The sequence below is a fragment of the Solanum pennellii genome, chromosome 2 (genome assembly GCF_001406875.1).
Source record: "Solanum pennellii chromosome 2, SPENNV200".
Lineage (NCBI taxonomy): Eukaryota > Viridiplantae > Streptophyta > Magnoliopsida > Solanales > Solanaceae > Solanum > Solanum pennellii.
Window position 1 is genome coordinate 58,086,319 of NC_028638.1, and position 18,923 is coordinate 58,105,241.

The window sequence follows — 18,923 nt, forward strand, 5'->3', positions numbered from 1 at the left end:
AGAGGGAGAGGGAGAGGGAGAGGGAGAGGGAGAGGGAGAGGGAGAGGGAGAGGGAGAGGGAGAGGGAGAGGGAGAGGGAGAGGGAGAGGGAGAGGGAGAGGGAGAGGGAGAGGGAGAGGGAGAGGGAGAGGGAGAGGGAGAGGGAGAGGGAGAGGGAGAGGGAGAGGGAGAGGGAGAGGGAGAGGGAGAGGGAGAGGGAGAGGGAGAGGGAGAGGGAGAGGGAGAGGGAGAGGGAGAGGGAGAGGGAGAGGGAGAGGGAGGGAGGGAGGGAGGGAGAGGGAGGGAGGGAGAGAGAGAGAGAGAGTTGTTGACTATACAAGTGCATTAAACCATTTTACTATTGTTGAAATCTATGAAGTAATCTTTTTGTGGCCAATATCTATGTCTCTCAAACTTTGTGAATACTGATTTACCAGGATGATTGCTTAACATTACATTTCTTTCCCTTCTGAAATCCTATCTCACCATATTTGTTCCTGGTCCAAAAAGATTGATATATTTTCTCCTTAAAGTTTGTTTGGATTTTTAGGCAGATGGGAGAGGGGTTTTGCTAGGTTTAGTATACCCCTGTGTACTTGGTGCGAAAATGCTTGGAAGCACTGCATTTTCCTGGTTCTCTAGTGGCCCTTTATCACTCCGAACAGAGGAGTGCTTAGTATATGCCTGTATTATTATGGGCTTTGTCACTTCCGTTGTAGCTTTTGATTATCAGGTATTTTTTGAGTTTTCTTATCTTCAAGCTGTTCAAATATCAAGTAATGTCATCAAACTTAATTTGTGATATTGTTGCAGGATGTTGAAATTCTTTTGATGCTATTCTGCATATTTCATGTTTGTGTGGGATTGGTTTTGCCTTCACTTGCCAGATTGAGAACCATGTAAACTATGCTGCACTTATAATTTTCTTATCAGTCATGGCTTAATAGTTGTGTAACTCGACTACTCGAGCATAGCCTGCTCTCTCATATATTTGGCTGGAAGTTTTCTTTCATTCAAGTTCCTTTCTTCCTCTAACATGCAGGTATGTGCCTAATGATCTTCGAGGAGGAATGATGAGTTTATCTATCGCTCCTTCGAACGCGCTTATGTTATTCCTTTTGATTCAGGCATGTTCTGTTTTATCATATGTATTATATAATCCATTATTTCATCAGAAGAGATCTTCACTTATTATGGTGGACTTCATTCCCAGTAGAACCCATCTAAGTATAAAGTGCTTGAACTTTACCTAGATGTTCTTGCTTGGAAATTTATAGTTCTGGGTAGTATCCACATCTTCTCAGTTAAGATAAATGCAATATAGTTTCTTTTATTCTACGTTGAACTTCTAGATAACGTTTTAATTGATTGTATGGTGCCACATGTCAAACTTCGTCATGATATTTTTTTCTTTTTCTGCTGATTTATTGAATATTTAGATAATCTGCTATTTTGGATTTTGCAGAGAGGTTTTTACCAGAATATTGAAAATTCAACAATTATAGCTATGGCAGCTCTTGGTCTTTTTTCTGCAGCTGGATGCATGTATATGTTAAAGCGGCTTGGAAAGCAACCACACCAGAACTGGCACAAATTATGACCCCTTCCATTTGTTTTAAACTTTTGTATCCATGTGGGTGTATCCTGTATATAGCCGGCCAGTTAGTTTAAAGATAAAGAAACAGTAGCCTTGGAACGTGATGATGGGTGCAAATTAAGTAGCATGCTCTGCAAATATGGAAAATCAATAAAGAGCTGTAGCCAGTTTCAATGTTCAGTTATTCTCACGTTGCTTAACCAATCAGGTCCAGTGGGAGATCTCACTATGGAGTTCAATTTTGCTTTCGAGACACTTTGCAGATTGATGCCCTGAAAAGGCTAATTAATACTTTGCTTCTAGTAAGTATTGTGGAGAAGTGTAATACCAGAGGAGTAACAGATTACATGGTGGCTTAGTTTGCATGATTTAACAGCTCTTCAGAATTGTGATGGTCCACGGAAAGTCTTGTTTCATATTCAGAGATCACCAAAGAGTAAGAGAAATTTCTCTTCTTTCTTATCATGGTTTTTTTAAACAGGCAGACATGATCTCTATATCATGGTGATTTGTCCTTTAATTATTTGGTTGGATTGCAGATATTATAATTTGAAGAAAGATTACGTAAAGAATGATCTCACCTAGGGGAATCTTTTGATGTAAAATAAATTTGGTGGGGTGCTTGTCTTGGAATGTATGTGCCAACAACATTTCAGTTTCATTGAAAATGGATGAGGCTAACGTAGCACTAAATTCTTTTTCTTTTTTTGGGTGTGTGGGTATTAGCAATTAAAGTGATAAATTTATTGAAATTGACAAGTTCTTGGTTGATAGACTAGAATTTTAGTAAGTGGAATGGTTTGTCTTGTTCCCCTTGATTGGCTCCAAATCTCACCAAGTCACTCCAAATTGTTGGCGACTCAGCCTCCACAATTGATCGACCCCACTAATTTTGTTTTTGTGTTGCATTGAAGTCTAATGAAGTTTGATTGAGTGTACATTAACAGTCCAGTTGAAGTGTTGGTAGTTTCTCTTCCAGCCGATTTATTTTTAGTTTGGTCTATAATAGGAGTAGCAAAAAGTCTCTTCATACAACTGTTTCATGAAAACTACGTTTGTTTCTTGCATATATTAAAATATAAATATATACATTTATTTTATTTTATTTTTGTATTTTCATATATTTCTTTCATTCCAAAATAAGTGTTACTTTAACAATGTCCCAAAGTATGTGTCACTTTAGGAATGCTCCCTTCGTTCGTCCCAAAGTATGTGTCACTTTAGGAATGCTCCCTTCGTTCCTTTTTATATGTTGTCTTTGCTAAAAATAAATGTTTCTTAATACTTGTCATTCCACAAAATAAATATATAAATAATACTATTGTTTCTATTTTATTCTTGAGAGCTATTACAATTGTCCACCTTTAATTGTTATGGTTTCCCTTTTTAGAGTCAAACGATAAGTTTTTTATCCTCATTTTACGATATATTGTTTCATCGTATTGACATATAAAAAAGTGTAATTTATAGTACTCGTTTTTTTTTAATATTAAATTTTTTTGTTTAAAATATCAAATTAATGTAATCTATGTTCACTTTGAAAAGTTAGTCAAATTGACTTTTTAAAATGTTACATGACAATTAAAAGTGAAGAGAAGGAGTAATAGTTTTGAGAGTATGAATTTGATCAATATAGAATAACTAAATGATTAACTCATGTTCATTGATCAATTAATTAATCAAAATAAATTATTTATGAAAACTTATTTAGTTTCTTGAGGGACCTAGAGAGTAAAAGACAATGATGGATATGAAATGAATTTAAATGACAACTATTATTTTGGGATGAAGACAGCAATCATGGAGTTTTGACTTTATACAGAATATACATTAATTTGCAAATAGATTAGTACAATTATAACCATATTAACAATAATAAAGATGTCTAATGTGAATCATTTATCATCCTATGGAATGGGAAAGCCAATTAGTACTGAAGTTGATGATTGCTTACTCCAATTGTGTACATATGATAGCAATAACTATCGAAGTTGATAAACATCATTTATCCATAGCCAGCAATGAATATTTTGGATTGTCCATTAAGCACTGACAATTATTTCGACTTATCAATCATTCCTCTCTTTTATAGACGTATACATCGGTTGGTTTGATTTATTGATTTTCGATTTTTAAATATGTTAACTTAATAACAAATTAATAAGATATTTATTATCGGTTTTCGATTTATCAATTTTTGATCATTATCGATTCGGTTTACCCAATAAGAAAATGTCCATAAAATATTATGCCTTCTCACTTCTCTAAATGTTGTGATATAGTGAAATAAGAAAAATAATGAGAATTTACATCAATAAGAGAAAATATAGTACAAAATCTATAATTACATGTTATCACCAAAACATAGTATGAAATTTTTTATGTTGATCAAATTACGGACCTTTACAAACTTGTAAATGCTACAACCTACAATACAAACAAAAACCAAAATAAACTAGTCCAACAAGAGTAAAACTAAAATCAAATAGCTTCAATTGTGAACCCCTTACTTTAATCTTTAGGTTTTGAGTAAATAGTAAAAACTAGTAAAGCGGCCTAGTGTAAAGTTGCTAGAGTACTAATAATTTGATATAGTTATAGTGTCTAATTATATATTAAATTATTACTAATGTTTAATAATTAGGAAGGATAAAATAGTAAATTATTACCGTCTTATTGGGTTATCGGTTTACCCAGTAATCCAATAGTAAAAATCGATACTGAACCAATAATCAAATAATTTTTTTTATAAACCCATCAAAAACCCAATAACCAATAACTTTTTTGGGTTCGATTTATCGACGAAGGGGGTTATTGGCGAAAAATTATATTATTTATACATGGTTAAAATAATTTTATATGTACCTATAGTATATGTCGAACCCCCTTCGCCTAGTTTATGTGTCTATTTATAAAGCTTTTTGAACCCTTTTATTAAAAACTAGTTTCTGACAACGTGCGTTGCACGTTTAATTTTTACTATTGTTATATAATTTAAAATTGTGCTATCAAATAGAAAATGTTTAAATCAACAATATTAATTTTACCATTTATATTCATGTATCAACAAAAATAAATAAAAAGGAATTTCGCATTTGGCATCAAGCAAAAAGTATGTGAAATTAATTAATATAATATAGTCTCCTTTAACTTTGTATAAGTCTTTTTTATGATTTCAATATGAGTGATAACCTTTTATAGCCATAAATGAATATTAAAAATACATGCACACTTATTGATAAGATTGCCTAATTTATTTTAATGAGAAACGATAGAGTGAAATATTTACATTATTTAAGTAAGGTTCTAAAATTAAAAGACTATCAAAATTATACAAGATTAAAAGCAATTACATTTAAATTATAAAACTGACAGATATATAATTTAAACACTGAACTTCATACATACATCTATTCAAAAGCTCATAATAATAGCTAAAAGATTACAACACCACAATGAGTTTATTAGAAATGCAAAAGAAATTAGAAACAACAATAATCTTCGTGAAGGAGAATATATATCGAAAGAGATATGAGGACTTAGGCATGTCTAAAAAGAAGTCTTCAAGTTCTTCTTCCCACCTCATGTATTCTATTTTTTCATGGCTTTTTTGCCTATCATAGATGGAATAGTTTTTTGATTATCAGTTGAATAACAATTTCTTTCATTTTTCAATGACTATCACCTAGTTCTTAAATAGTAGTAAAAATGTCTGTTTAAATTCTATATTTTTCAGTTCTAAATAATAGTCTTTAATATATAGATAAATGGAAAGATGAAAAATACAAATCATAGTTAAACTTAATAAGAGAAATAACATTACCACTAATAATTATTGCTTTGAACTTGGAATCTAGTCTAGTTTGAATGAATAATTAAAAAGATGAAAAACACAAATCATTGTAATTAGTAATAAATGAGGCAATTACAAGTTATCTTTATAATTTATTACTAATTCATTCATATATAATAACACACTTTTAATATCTTAGTAATAATAAATCAAATAAATAAAATCAGTGGCATTAATCAAATAAATGGGGGGTCACTCTTTTCATATGCCAGTAATTATTCTAGGATATACATGTACAATTAAAATATGTCTTTTCACATTCCAAACATTTAATTATTTGTTTATATTTTAATTAAGAATTAATTTAAGAAAATACAAAAGTCATCTACATTTTTATTAAAATAATACAATTTAACATTTAAACTAAATAATTAAATGCTTTTATAACATGTTAATTTATAGTAAAGATAAAATTGTAATTTAACTTTTGACTTTTTTTGTTTCCTCTTATAATAATATATGATTCTTGCTCCGCCTCTGAATTTAATATGGTTACCTCAAGCTTAAGCTTAAGTAGGAGAGTAGAAAGAAAGGCTAACTATCAGACTTTCGAGTGAACGAAAACTAACGCAAGTGGACGTACATTAGATCAGGACAATTAGAATTGCTTACGATACTTAGTATACGAGATACAGTTCAACAAAACCACAGAGATAAGAGATGTATGTAGGTACAGTTCACAATTAGAATTGCTTAAATACTGTACAGTGAGCAAGATATTGTATAAGGCATACATTTCTTTGATTCTTTCATGTTATCCATAAAAAAATCTTGAGACCATCTACAAACTTTTGTGCTGGAATGAAACTTAAAAGCATAAAAACATCAACTTATACATAAAATAAACAGAAGCTATAGCTATGTCTTCATATAATTCATGACCAAGAAATTGCAACTGGACTACTAACCACATGCTTCCCATCTGACCACTCAATTCTACCGAATACATCCGTAACCGAGGACTTCGATGGAGCAGTAAAACTCACAGTATACGATTTCTTCTCATTAATCTGAGTGAAACTCAATGTTTCAGGTTCGACTATAATTTTCACTGAACTATTTGGGGAAGAAACTGTAACTTTGTATGTTCCAGCCGGTCCAACATTAGTCAATGTCCGGCTGTACTTGATTGTGTTTGAACCGTCACTCCCGGCAACGAATGAAACAGCAAATGAAGGGTAATTCAAATCTGTGACGCTGTATTTTTTTCTTGAATCACATGTGAAGTTTCTTCTTGCTATCATATTGATTTGTGATGGACTGTATTTCAATGCACACAGGAAATTGAGGTAATCATCGGCGTTTATGTCGTAAACAAGACCTGGGTTCACCGCCGAAACGGGATCCACGTGTCCAGCGCCGTGGTCGAAAGGTGTAGATGGTTTTCCGGTGGCGACATCTACTAGTGCTCCGCCGTTCTCGTAGACGGTGTAAGCGGTGGTCATGAGCGCCGAACGAATGGCGGCGGGGCTCCATTCTGGGTGGACTCCTTTTATCAAAGCCGCTAAGCCACTCACGTGTGGACACGACATGGATGTGCCTGAGATAATGTTGAACTCGACCCGTCTATCGTCCTCAGCCATCCCCGTCGGGCCGACGGTTCCGGTCCAACCGGCCAGAATGTTTACACCGGGCGCGATAATATCCGGTTTGAGTATCTCCGGGGTGATTGAATTTGGGCCTCTAGAACTGAACGCTGCGACAACCGGTGACGGTTGGATGTCTACTTTTGTTCCTCCAAAAAGAATTTCGGCCGTTGGATTAGGATCTGAGAATAAATATTTCTTGATTGCATCACCGGCTTTTTGACCCACCGCCGCCGCTGGAAGTAAATGGGCGTCAGCTACTAGTTCCTCCCCGTTTGCGGCGGTGTTAGTTAAAACCATGCCGGCTCCACCAGCCGCTTTTACCACAAAACCCTTTTGGACTCGAGCGCTAATCCCTCTGTCACACAGCACAATTTTGCCTTTAACTTTCTCAGGAATTAAGGTACCCATCATACAGAGATTTCCACTGGTTACATTGCTGGCATTACCAGCATACACCAAGGGAAGCATTTTATTAAATGATGAATCACCCGCGTAAAGTGAAACGCCGGAGAAATTTTTACCATTGCCAAGGCTTACATATGCTGGAAAATCACGGTCAATTGTTCCAGCACCGACTGTGGTGATCCAAGGTGCTTGGTTGGCCAAACTGAATTGATTAGGTCCAGCATTTCCAGCAGAGCAAGAAACCAAAATACCCTTCTCCATAGCAGCAAAAGCTCCAATTGCAATGCTGTCTTTGTAGTAATCTGGTGTGCTTCCACCAAGTGATAATGAAAGCACATCAACTTTATCATCAATGGCTTTGTCCATACCTGCCAATATGTCAGAGTTAAAACATCCCCCAAGCCAGCAAACTTTGTACATGGCAACTCTGGCGCGATAGGCCATTCCACGAGCAGTTCCTGAAGCATAACCAAAAAGGCTAGCACCCTCAACAACTGAACCAGCTGCTGTAGAAGCAGTGTGTGTTCCATGTCCATCATCATCCCTAGGAGATTTAGACTCCTTGGACTCATCAATTGGTCCAAGAGTAGTTTCATAACCCCTAGAAAAATACCTCGCTCCAACAAGCTTTCTGTTACACATGGCAGAACTGAAGTTGGTGCTGGACTCACACTCACCTTTCCATGAATCTGGTACAGGTCCAAATCCAGTATCGTCAAAGCTCTTTCTCTCCGGCCAAACCCCTGTATCGAGTACTCCGACAATGACATCACTCATAGCATCGGACTCAGGAAAGATATTAACACTTCTATCAAGTCCCAAAAAAAGAGGTGTCCGAGTAGTGTGGAGTTGGTATATCACCTCAGGCAAAACAGAGAGAATCCCAGGTTGGGTCTCTAAGGATTCAGCTTGTTGAGCTGTAAGCCTTGCTGCAAAACCATGAACTACGTTTTTATAAACATAGATCATCTCTGCTGATTCAGAGACGGATTTGAGGGACGCGTCATACCAGTGAGTATGATCATCAAATATTGCTGGCATTTGTGATTTAGCCATGTGAATGATGTATGTTTTCTTCTCCTCCATTGCCACAGACATGTGACATAGGCACACAAGTACAACAACTAGCAGTGTGTATGTAGACATTTTTGATTATTATTTTGCTTGGACTGCTGCATTAATAAAAGGGAGTGGATGAACAAGCAATGAGAAACTTAAGGTAATATATATAGGAAAATTAAAAGAGTGGGGCTACTGATGAGGAGATGTTGATGTTGTTTTCTTTTTATGAATGATTGGAAACAGCCAGCCTAGCAGACCAAGTGATATTAAAGAGTAAAAAAAGAAGGATCACATTCACAGAAATCACATTTCTTAACGTATGTAAACAAAGTATTTCATGGTAATGCGTATTCTCCTTTCATCACGTTATCTTCCATTCCGCCTTTTTATCCACTTCTTTTTTGCTTTTCTAGTCAGTGAACCTCTTTTCACCTTCCACTTTACCATTTGCTCATTTGCACAAGAAAAGCTACCAAAAAAAAAGAATCGCAAAATTCTTCAAGTTGCCATCCAAATTTCATTTTCTTTTAATGGCCATCCACAAAGATGGCGAGGGATTAATAAGTACTCTTTTATTCTCAATCATAGTTTTTGACGTGAAATTACTTTTATTAAAAAGCGTTTATCCCCAATGAAGAGATGGAGCAAAGTATTCCGTATGGTTAATTATTCTCATTAATAGTAGATCTTTTTTTTTTTTACAGATTTCAGTTGGTGGGGAAATTCATTGCTGAAGGACACTTCGATCTAGATCGTTAGATTAATAAATGCTGTAGATTTCATGAAAAGGCTTGACGATTTCCAACTTCCAATAACTATAATAATAAAGATAAAAGGAGAAATAAATCTTTACCATTATGAACAATAGTGGTTCACGGGTCCATACAGAAATGGAGTAGCTTTTAGTGTTAGGAGTAACATTTATTTGTGTGGAAAAAAAAAGAAGAAGAAGGTAGATGGTTGGTGAGATGTTAAATTCTATCTTTCGAGAATTAATTCAAATATCCTATTTTCTAACTATTACGATGTTTTGTTTTTCGAGTTTAAATTAGATATACCATCACGAAATATTTTAGTATTTATTTTCTTTTTGACTAATCATATTTGTTATAAGACAAAAATAATTATTGAAAATTCTGTTTTTTTGTAGTTGCTTTATTCAAACAAGAACAGACAAGGTTCAACGTAGGTGCGGGGTCTAGTAATTAAACAAATCAACATTATTTAATGGTAGATACCCTAAATATCGATGAAAAACGAGACATTTTAATTGTTTGTGAATCCCGTGTCCCCAAATTAGTACTATTATATACTATGAAATAGAGGACTTGTAGTGTTTGAGACTACCTTTTCTAGTAGCCTTTGAACATATAATAAAATAATTTTGAAAATAAAGATGTACCTTTCACAATTAAAATAAAGAAATCAAAAGCTTTTAAGTTTTGTTTTTAGTTAGAGTATGATCTGGAAACAAGCAAGAGCAAGCTTAATCCAATTGCTGGCAAGAATTATACAAATATATATAATGATATTATTAGTTAATAAACGAACTACAAAATGTACAAGTAATCTTGTATATATTTTCTTGCTTCTTTCAAATTAGGAAAAAGTACGTGTAACGACAGTTGAATAGTATAAGACCTGGGAATATATTTGCAAATTATCTAATCGTGTTCTTTTATTATTTAAATGTGACATTCTTGGGTGTAGGCTACATACTTGAATTCGTAGATTTGCTGATGAGAATGATATTATGTGTTATTGGGACGAAATCTTAGGACTCCTTATATGATCTGGACAATTCTTCTCTCTTTGATATAGAATTTGAGGTTGATTAATTTGATTCAAGACTAATTTAACATGTTATCAAAGTCGATTTATTGAGTGTGATATGGGATCCACGGACCAAGTTGGGGTGGTGATACGAATGATCTCATATCATTGTACTATCATACAATGACTTTGGATAATCCTCTTTCTTTGAGCTAGCTTTTGAGATTGAGTCCAAAATTTATTCGATATTTGTTCTATCATACATGATTTCTTACATTGAGGCTAAAGCTTCAACGTGTATAGAGTACAAAATTTCTAGTCACTACAAAAATAGACATTTAGGGGAAATAAATATTCCCTTATAACAGCAAAAATATTTAGCAATAATTGAGTTAATGTCATTACATTTAATGCGAATAAAACCTTCAACAACATTTATAGAAACTGTTAGTTACAATTAATACCCACCCAAATTTACTGTTACCATTAAATATAATATAGCAATAATTATATTATTATCATAAAATTCTTTATTTGTTGCTTCTATGAAACTTAAAACTTAACCTTCTATGAAACTTAAAACTTTCTTTCATTGAATGAATAACTTCTAGTCCTATAATATTTGTCAGCAACACGGTATAAACAGTATAGAACATTATAAACCATATAGGTGAATATTAGTTGTCATTTTACAACTGGTAAATAACACTGTCATGTGGAATTTCATTTACTTATGGACTTATTGTGTTGCCAGATTGGCAATGATAGAGTTAATGACTATCAGATACTTTCAACCTATTTATTTTTTGCTGGTCCAACTGTTGATTTTTTTTAAGTGGGGATATTTTGAATAGGATACATGCTTCATTATAAATAAAAAAAAATTGGCAACTATTTCCTAATATTTTTAAAGACCATCCAGTATAAAAATAAGCGTTAGGACGAAATGAGCTGTAAGACAAAACATGTGTGATTGTCAAAACTTATGATGAATTTCTATGTTTACCAGAGCGTAACCAGTTTATGAGTTTGTCAATTCAATAATAAATTGATCATTTATTAGTGTTAAAAATGAGTTCAAATATAGGTAACATGTTTAATTTGTCCTAAATTTCAAGGATTAGGCTCAAGATAATTTGAATTGAGTTCAATCTCAATTTATTCACGTCTTAACCTAAAAGAATCCTCAATTGAACCTAATTTAACCTCCAATCTCAGTCTGTTGTAAAACTCTTTATTTGCATTGATATAATGTGTGTTCCTATTTTGAAGGTAAAAATTACTATCTATATTTTATCTTTTAGGATTTACTTATCCATTTTTTACTTTTTTTAAAAAATAAAAATAAAAATAAAATCTTGAGTTGAAAATCAAATTGTGTCTACAAAAGTTAAATAATAGTATGTTAAAATTATTGAGATTAAACATGTCAAATTAAACAATTATGATTCAACTTAATTTTTAACCAATTTAAGTTTAAAATAAATTTAGGTGAGTCAAAGACTCGTTCCAAACTTCCCCTCTAATTTCTTTGAAAGATAAATTCCTTTTAACTTGGAAGGATTGTCAGGCTACCATGCCCTTAAAGTCTGTATGTGCCAGATAGACTCTTAAAATTATGACATATTTTATTTTTTTTAACAGAGTTTGTTTCGACGTAAAGAAAGGAAATTATTTATCTAACAAAATAAAAAGCTTTCTTTATGAGGTATCAATAGAGATTTTTAGATATTTGATTTGATATGAAATCAACGAGAGATCAATTTCTTTTTTATTTGAGAGTATTGACTATACCCAGTTCGGAGCTTCATGCATGTTATTCATTCCAAGTGACATGTTCGATCTGTAACCAGTGTGAAATCTTGAAAGAATCAAAGATTCATATATTTATGCATCAATACAAGTATATATGAAACATTAAGTGATACTTGGCTGAAAATAATGTCAAAAGTATATGAGATACAGTACCTAAAACCACACTCAGATACAATACTTGGTACGAAACATCACTGTACTGTGAGCAAGAAGCATAAATTTCTTTGATTAACTTTACATTAAATCGATAGCAGCTATATATAGCTCTTTGTTCATATAATTCATGACCAAGAAATTGCAACTGGACTAGTGACCAGATGTGTCCCATCTGACCACTCAATTCTGCCGAATACATTGGTAGATGGGGGCTTTGATGGAGCAGTAAAACTCACACTATACGATATCTTCTCATTAATCTGAGTGAAACTAACTGTTTCAGGTTCAACTATAATTTCCACGGAACTATCGGGCAAAGTAACAGCAACTTTGTATGTTCCAGACGGTCCAACATTAGTCAGTGTCCGGCTGTATCTGATTGTGTTTGAACCGGTATCGGCAGGGAATGCAACTGCAAATGAAGGGTAATTCAAATCTGTGACGCTGTATATTTTGCTTGAATCACATGTGAAGTTTCTTCTTGCTATGATATTGATTTGTGATGGACTGTATTTCAATGCACACAGGAAATTGAGGTAATCATCGGCGTTTATGTCGTAAACAAGACCTGGGTTCACCGCTGAAACGGGATCCACGTGCCCAGCGCCGTGACCGAAAGGTGTAGATGGTTTTCCGGTAGCTACGTCTAGTAGTGCTCCGCCGTTCCTGTAGGTGGTGTAAGCGGTGGTCATGAGCGCCGAACGAATGGCGGCGGGGCTCCATTCTGGGTGGACTCCTTTGACCAAAGCCGCTATGCCACTCACGTGTGGACACGACATAGATGTGCCTGAGATAATGTTGAACTCGACCCGTCTATCGTCCTCAGGCAACCCCGTAGGACCGACTGCACCGCTCCAACCGGCCAGAATATTGACACCTGGCGCGATGATATCCGGCTTAAGTATCTCCGGCGTGATGGAATTTGGGCCTCTGGAACTGAACGCTGCAAGAATCGATGCTGGTTGGGCTCCTACCATTGTTCCTCCAAAAGAATCGTGGCCGTTGGATTAGGATCTGATGTTATATACTTCTTGATTTCATCGCCATCTAATTGACCCACAGCCGCCGCTGGAAGTAAATGGGCGTCAGCCACTAGCCCCAGCCCATTTCCTACATTGTTAGCAAAAATCATGCCGGCTCCACCGGCTGATTTTACCACATAACCCTTTTCAGCTCTAACGTTAACCCCTCCGTCACACAGCACAATTTTTCCTTTAACTTTCTCAGGAATTAAGGTTCCCATTATACAGAAATTTCCATTGGTTGCGTTGCTTGCATTACCTGCATACACCAAGGGAAGCATCCCACTGGGTAATGGATAACCCGCGTAAAGTGAAACACAGGAGAAATTTTTACCATTGCCAAGGTTTACATATGCTGGAAAATCACGGTCAATTGTTCCGGCACCCACGGTGGTGATCCAAGGAGCTTGGTTGACCAAACTGAATTGATTAGGTCCAGCATTTCCAGCAGAGCAAGAAACCATAATACCCTTCTCCATTGCAGCAAATGCTCCAATTGCAACATTGTCGCTGTAGAAATCAAAATGCTCTCCACCAAGTGATAATGAAAGCACATTAACATTATCATCAATGGCTTTGTCCATACCTGCCAATATGTCGGGGCCAAAGCATTTCCCAAGCCAACAAACCTTGTAAACGGCAACTCTGGCACGATAGGCCATTCCACGAGCAGTTCCTGAAGCATAACCAAAAAGGCCAGCTCCCTGAACAACTGAACCAGCTGCTGTAGAAGCAGTGTGTGTTCCATGTCCTTCATTGTCCCTTGGAGATTTAGACTCCTTGGACTCATCAATTGGTCCAAGAGTAGCTTCATAACCACTAGAAAAATACCTCGCTCCAATAAGCTTTCTGTTACACATGGCAGAACTGAAATTGATGCCAGACTCACACTCACCTTTCCATGACTCGGGAACAGGTCCTAATCCGGTATCGTCAAAGCTCCTTCTCTCTGGCCAAATTCCTGAATCGAGTACTCCAATGATGACATTACTCATAGCATCTGAGTCATTAAAGACATCAGGTTTGTTATCAAGACCCAAAAAAAGAGGTGTCCGAGTAGTGTGGAGTTGGTATATCACCTCAGGCAAAACAGAGAGAATCCCAGGTTGGGTCTTTAAGGATTCAGCTTCTTGAGCTGTAAGCCTAGCTGCAAAACCATGGATAACATTGTTATAAACATAGATCATCTCCGCTGATTCAGAGACCGATTTGAGGGACGCATCATACCAGTGAGTATGATCATCAAAAGTTGCTGGCATTTGTGATTTAGCCATGTGAATGATGTATGTTTTTTTCTCCTCCATTGCCACAGACATGTGACATAGGCATACAAGTACAACAACTACAACTATCAACGGGTATGTAGACATTTTGATTATTTTTTTGTGTTTTTCCACTCATTAGTTCCCTTGGACTTCTGCATTAATAAAGGGAATTGAATGAACAAGCAATGAGAAACTTAAGGTAATATATATAGGAAATTAAAAGAGTGTTAAAGTGTAGTGAAGTGATGAGGCTACTGGTGAGGTTGTTTTCTTTTTATGAATTATCGGGAAGATCCAGCCTAGCAGAATAACTGATAAATAGAGATTAAAGAAGGAAAAACGACTATAAAAAGAAGGATCGCATTCACAGAAATCACATTTCTTAACGTAAGTAATCAAAGAATTTAGAGTACAAAATGGTAATGCGTATTCTCCTTTCATCATTTTATCTTCCGTCTTTTATTTTTTGTAGTCAGTGCTAACCTCTTTTCACCTTCCACTTAACCGTTTGCTCATTTGCACAAGAAAAGCCAGAATAGAAACAGAAATCCAAAATTTTTCCATCCTACTATTGGTTCAAGTGCGAGAGTGATAAGTTCTCATTCATTTTTAATCATAGGTTTTGATATAGAATCTCTTTTTATTAGCTGATATCTGGATAGCTGTTTTGCGACTTGACTAATTTGAAGTCACTCCAAAAAGTCTCAAGTAAAGCATGGTAAAGAATGAAAATTTTACTTACGATTCCACCACAATGGCACCTCTATTCCCATTTCTTTACTATTATATCTTTTTACAGATTCAGTTGGTAGTGAATTCTTACTCAAGTTACAGTCCAATTTAAATAATCAGATTGACAAATGCTGTAGATTTCACGAAGAGAACTTGAAGATTTCCAACTTCCAGTACTACAGTTATAATATAGATAATGGGGGAAAAGTATCTTTACCATTAGTGAACAATATATAGTGTTTAGTGGTTCACGGGTTCATACAGAAATGGGTAGTGTTAAGTTTTAGGAGTAAACTTTATTTGTCTGAAAAATAAAAGGGAAAATTGTATATAATAGCAAACTAATAACCTAAAATAAATGGAGTAGCTAGGATTTGATTTAATTGTGCTCCATAGCAAACGTTTGCAAAAAATTATCAGGCGCCTCTCTCCCAAATATCTCGCCACTCTTCTCCAATCTCTCGCTCGCTTCCTCACTTTTTATACAAACACAAGTGTATAAAAATTGTTTCCAATTGTATAAAGCAGAGAAAATTGTATAAATACATATATTTTTGCTCCCCTCTCTCCCCTCTTCCAGATCTCGCTCGCCACTCTCCCAAATCTCGCTCGCCACTCTCCCAAATCTCGCTCGCCACCCTCGCCTTTCTCACTTATACAAACAGAAGCGAAATGTATAAATTGTGTTTCTGTTTGTATAAAGCGTGAGAAAATTGTATATACACATGCAAGTGCATATATTTTCGTCCTATACACTTATAATTATACAATAAAAATACTCCCCTGCCCAGTTTCTTTGCCTTTTTCTCTTTCTCGTTTTATACAATTTTCAAATTGTATCTAATTTCTCTCTTTCTCGTTTTATACAATTCGATTCAATTGTATATTCTTTGTCAAGTCTCTTTTGTCTTTCTCTCTTTCTCATTTTATACAAATTCAAATTGTATATAATCGTTCTATACACTTATAATAATACAATTCGTTTTATACACTTCATTTTATACAATTCTCTGCCCAAGTATCTTTCTCTTTCTTGTTTTATACACTTCGTTTCATATAATTTGCTTCAACTGTATATGTATAGCGAATTATACAGTTTATATGTTTGCTATGGAGCGCAATTATGCAAACTTTGCTATAGCATACAAATATAAATTTTTTATTTGCTATATATGAAAGTTGCCAAAAAAGAAAAGGTAGATAATTGGTGAAAGTCGAAATTCTACCTTCCGAGAATTAATTCAAATGTCCCAATTTCGAATGATCATGATTGTTTACTTTTCGAGTTGAAGTTATATATTTTATTCTAATATGATTATGTTTATTTCTTTGTTTTCCCAATTACTAATCATTTTTGTTATATATAGTAATCTGTTATAACAAAATCAATTATTGAACTCTGTTTTTTCTAGTTGCTCTATTCAAACAAAAACGGACAAAGACTAGACAGGTCTAGTAACTAAACGAATCGACATTATTTAATGTTAGATACCCCTAATTATCGATGAAAAACGAGAATATATTATTGTCATTTTGTGTAGGGGGTAAAATACAATAGAAACACGTGAACTCCCAGTCCCAAAAATTAGTATTCTATTAACATTAGGAGAATGAATTAGAGGGCTCTTGATAATAAAAATACAAAACGAATAAAGAAGTTAGTTATTGTGTTAATTCTAAAATGTGATTCATTTCTGGATTTTAGGATCGATCGATTTTGCTTGTAGTCTTAAAGCATGATAAAATAATTTTGAAAAGAAATATATACCTTCTCCACATAAAATAAGGATATCACAACTTTCAAGTTTGGTTTTTTGGTTAGAGTCTGTTAACAGGCAAGAAGAAGCTTAATCCGAATGATGGCAAGAATTATATAGATAGTAAACCAACTACCAAATGTACACGTAATTTTTCTTTTTTGTATATTAAGTTGTGGTACATTGGTGATAGTGTTTCACCCTTAACTAGAGGTTTCGTGTTCAAGCCCCAAGTATGGAGAAAATCTTGTTGGGAGCGTCACTTCGAATGGGCGTTACAAAGCGCAATCAAACTTTGATTGGAGCTCCAATACGGACTCTGAACACTGAATGGAAAAAAAAAACTTTTTGTATATTTTCTTTCTTCTTTTTAGGATACATGCTAAGGGATAATATGTATCGACAGTTTTCTCTTATGTCCTATTGATTGTAGTTACCTTGAAGATTTTGTATAAGGCTCCATTTGGGAATATTTTGCAAATTATCTTATCATGTTTGTTATATAATTGTGACATTCTCGGGTATAATTACATTCGTAGATGACCCCACATTTGGATTGGGACAAGATCTCAGGATTATATGATTGAGTAGTTCTTCTCTTTTTTATCTTGATTTTGAGGTTATATATTTAGGATAAAGATTCATATAACATGATATCATATCTAAGCCCATTAGATCCTCTATTTGAGGTTGAGTTAAGCCAGCGACTGATTTAACATATACTAGAGTCAGACCCGTTGACCCGATATGTGCCCCTTGGATCGTACAGGGTTGTGAATAAAACCCCGATACATTTGTGCACACTCTAGTCCACACAATGTCTAGTTATATTGCTTAATCAAATACTATATAGAGAGAGTAGTGAATTTCTAGCTTTTGAAACTTATAATATTTACTAACACCACGGTATATAAAACATTATAAATAATAGTATATTATTACTATTATTTTAGTTGTAAATAACACTGTCATTTGTAATTTCATTTACTTATTATGGCTCCAGATTGGCAACGAGTTAATGAACTAGCATATACTTCATGTGAATTTATTTTTTGTTGGTCCAACTGTCGATTTTTAGAGGAGATATTTTAAAATGGCAAGTATTTCCTGATATTTTTACAGACGCACCCCACCCCCTAAAAAAATGATTCAAAAATAAGTGTTTAGGACCAATATAATTGAGTTGTACGTAATGCATAAAAACACTCTCCTCTAACCAGTATGGTCAAACATATGAATATGCATGTCGATGGTACCGTGAGATAAGTGACAAGTATAATCATAACAAATTAGTTTTATCAAAATTCTCATGTCAAACTTGAAATGAGGAGTATATAAATCAATATTACCCAATTATTGATATTAAAAAAAACATAGGCTACTATCTGAACTCTTTGATTTATAAATGCGATATAAAAGCGAGAAAAAAAACGTTTTGACTGAAAATTTGCATGTATTTATAAGTTGGAGAAGAAAGGTGAGAGAGCCTTTTGTTTCAAACTCCCCACATGTTATGCTCTTTAGCTGATTCAATGTCTTTCACGCCACTCTTTCCTGCCAACTCACCAACTAACTAGGTAATAACTTCACATCTCTTTAATGGTCGTTTGTATTAACTTAAAAAATAAAAAATTAAAATAAAAGAACTTTTAAATTAAATATAAATGTAAGCAAATATTTATTTTTTGCTTTTAACTTATTTTGAGTTATTTTTAATAATGTTAAATACTCTCAAAAATTAAAAATAATTAAAAAAATAAATTTAATTAACTTTTTAAGACGGTCAAAACAATCAGATCCAATCATGTGTCCAGGACATGTAAATGGGTAGAGCAATTGTCTAATCAAAAAAATAAATAATTTTTTCTCCTATCTCTTTTTATAAAATTCACTTTTCTTTTTAATTCATCTAAAAATG

The 18,923-nt window shown here is 34.2% G+C and overlaps 2 protein-coding genes and 1 pseudogene across 4 annotated transcripts in view; 1 reads left to right on the top strand and 2 right to left on the bottom strand.

Moving 5' to 3' along the window:
• The window catches only part of LOC107009083, an 8,179-nt gene extending 5,787 nt beyond the window's left edge, over window positions 1-2,392 (top strand). For 2 of the 3 annotated variants that reach the window (XM_027915088.1, XM_015208351.2), the window contains exons 6-9: window positions 530-712; window positions 793-878; window positions 1,022-1,106; window positions 1,445-2,386. In XM_027915088.1, the coding sequence (XP_027770889.1) occupies window positions 530-712; window positions 793-878; window positions 1,022-1,106; window positions 1,445-1,579 (489 nt within the window). In that variant the 3' untranslated portion in view covers window positions 1,580-2,386. Of the gene's footprint in view, window positions 1-529; window positions 713-792; window positions 879-1,021; window positions 1,107-1,444 lie in introns of all 3 variants that reach the window. The other variant, XR_001455357.2, reaches the window with a different exon arrangement.
• Window positions 2,393-6,092: 3,700 nt separating this feature from the next.
• LOC107011182 (subtilisin-like protease SBT1.7) lies at window positions 6,093-8,819 on the bottom strand. The gene has a single exon (XM_015210571.1). It carries the CDS (start codon window positions 8,567-8,569, stop codon window positions 6,305-6,307), a length of 2,265 nt encoding a protein of 754 aa, XP_015066057.1. The 5' UTR covers window positions 8,570-8,819; the 3' UTR covers window positions 6,093-6,304.
• Window positions 8,820-12,275: 3,456 nt separating this feature from the next.
• LOC107011181 lies at window positions 12,276-15,630 on the bottom strand (annotated as a pseudogene).
• Window positions 15,631-18,923: the final 3,293 nt, after the last annotated feature.

What these genes read in the sequence shown, in the direction of transcription:
- LOC107011182 (XM_015210571.1), bottom strand. Translation starts at nt 8,569, where the DNA reads ATGTCTACATACACACTGCTAGTTGTTGTACTTGTGTGCCTATGTCAC.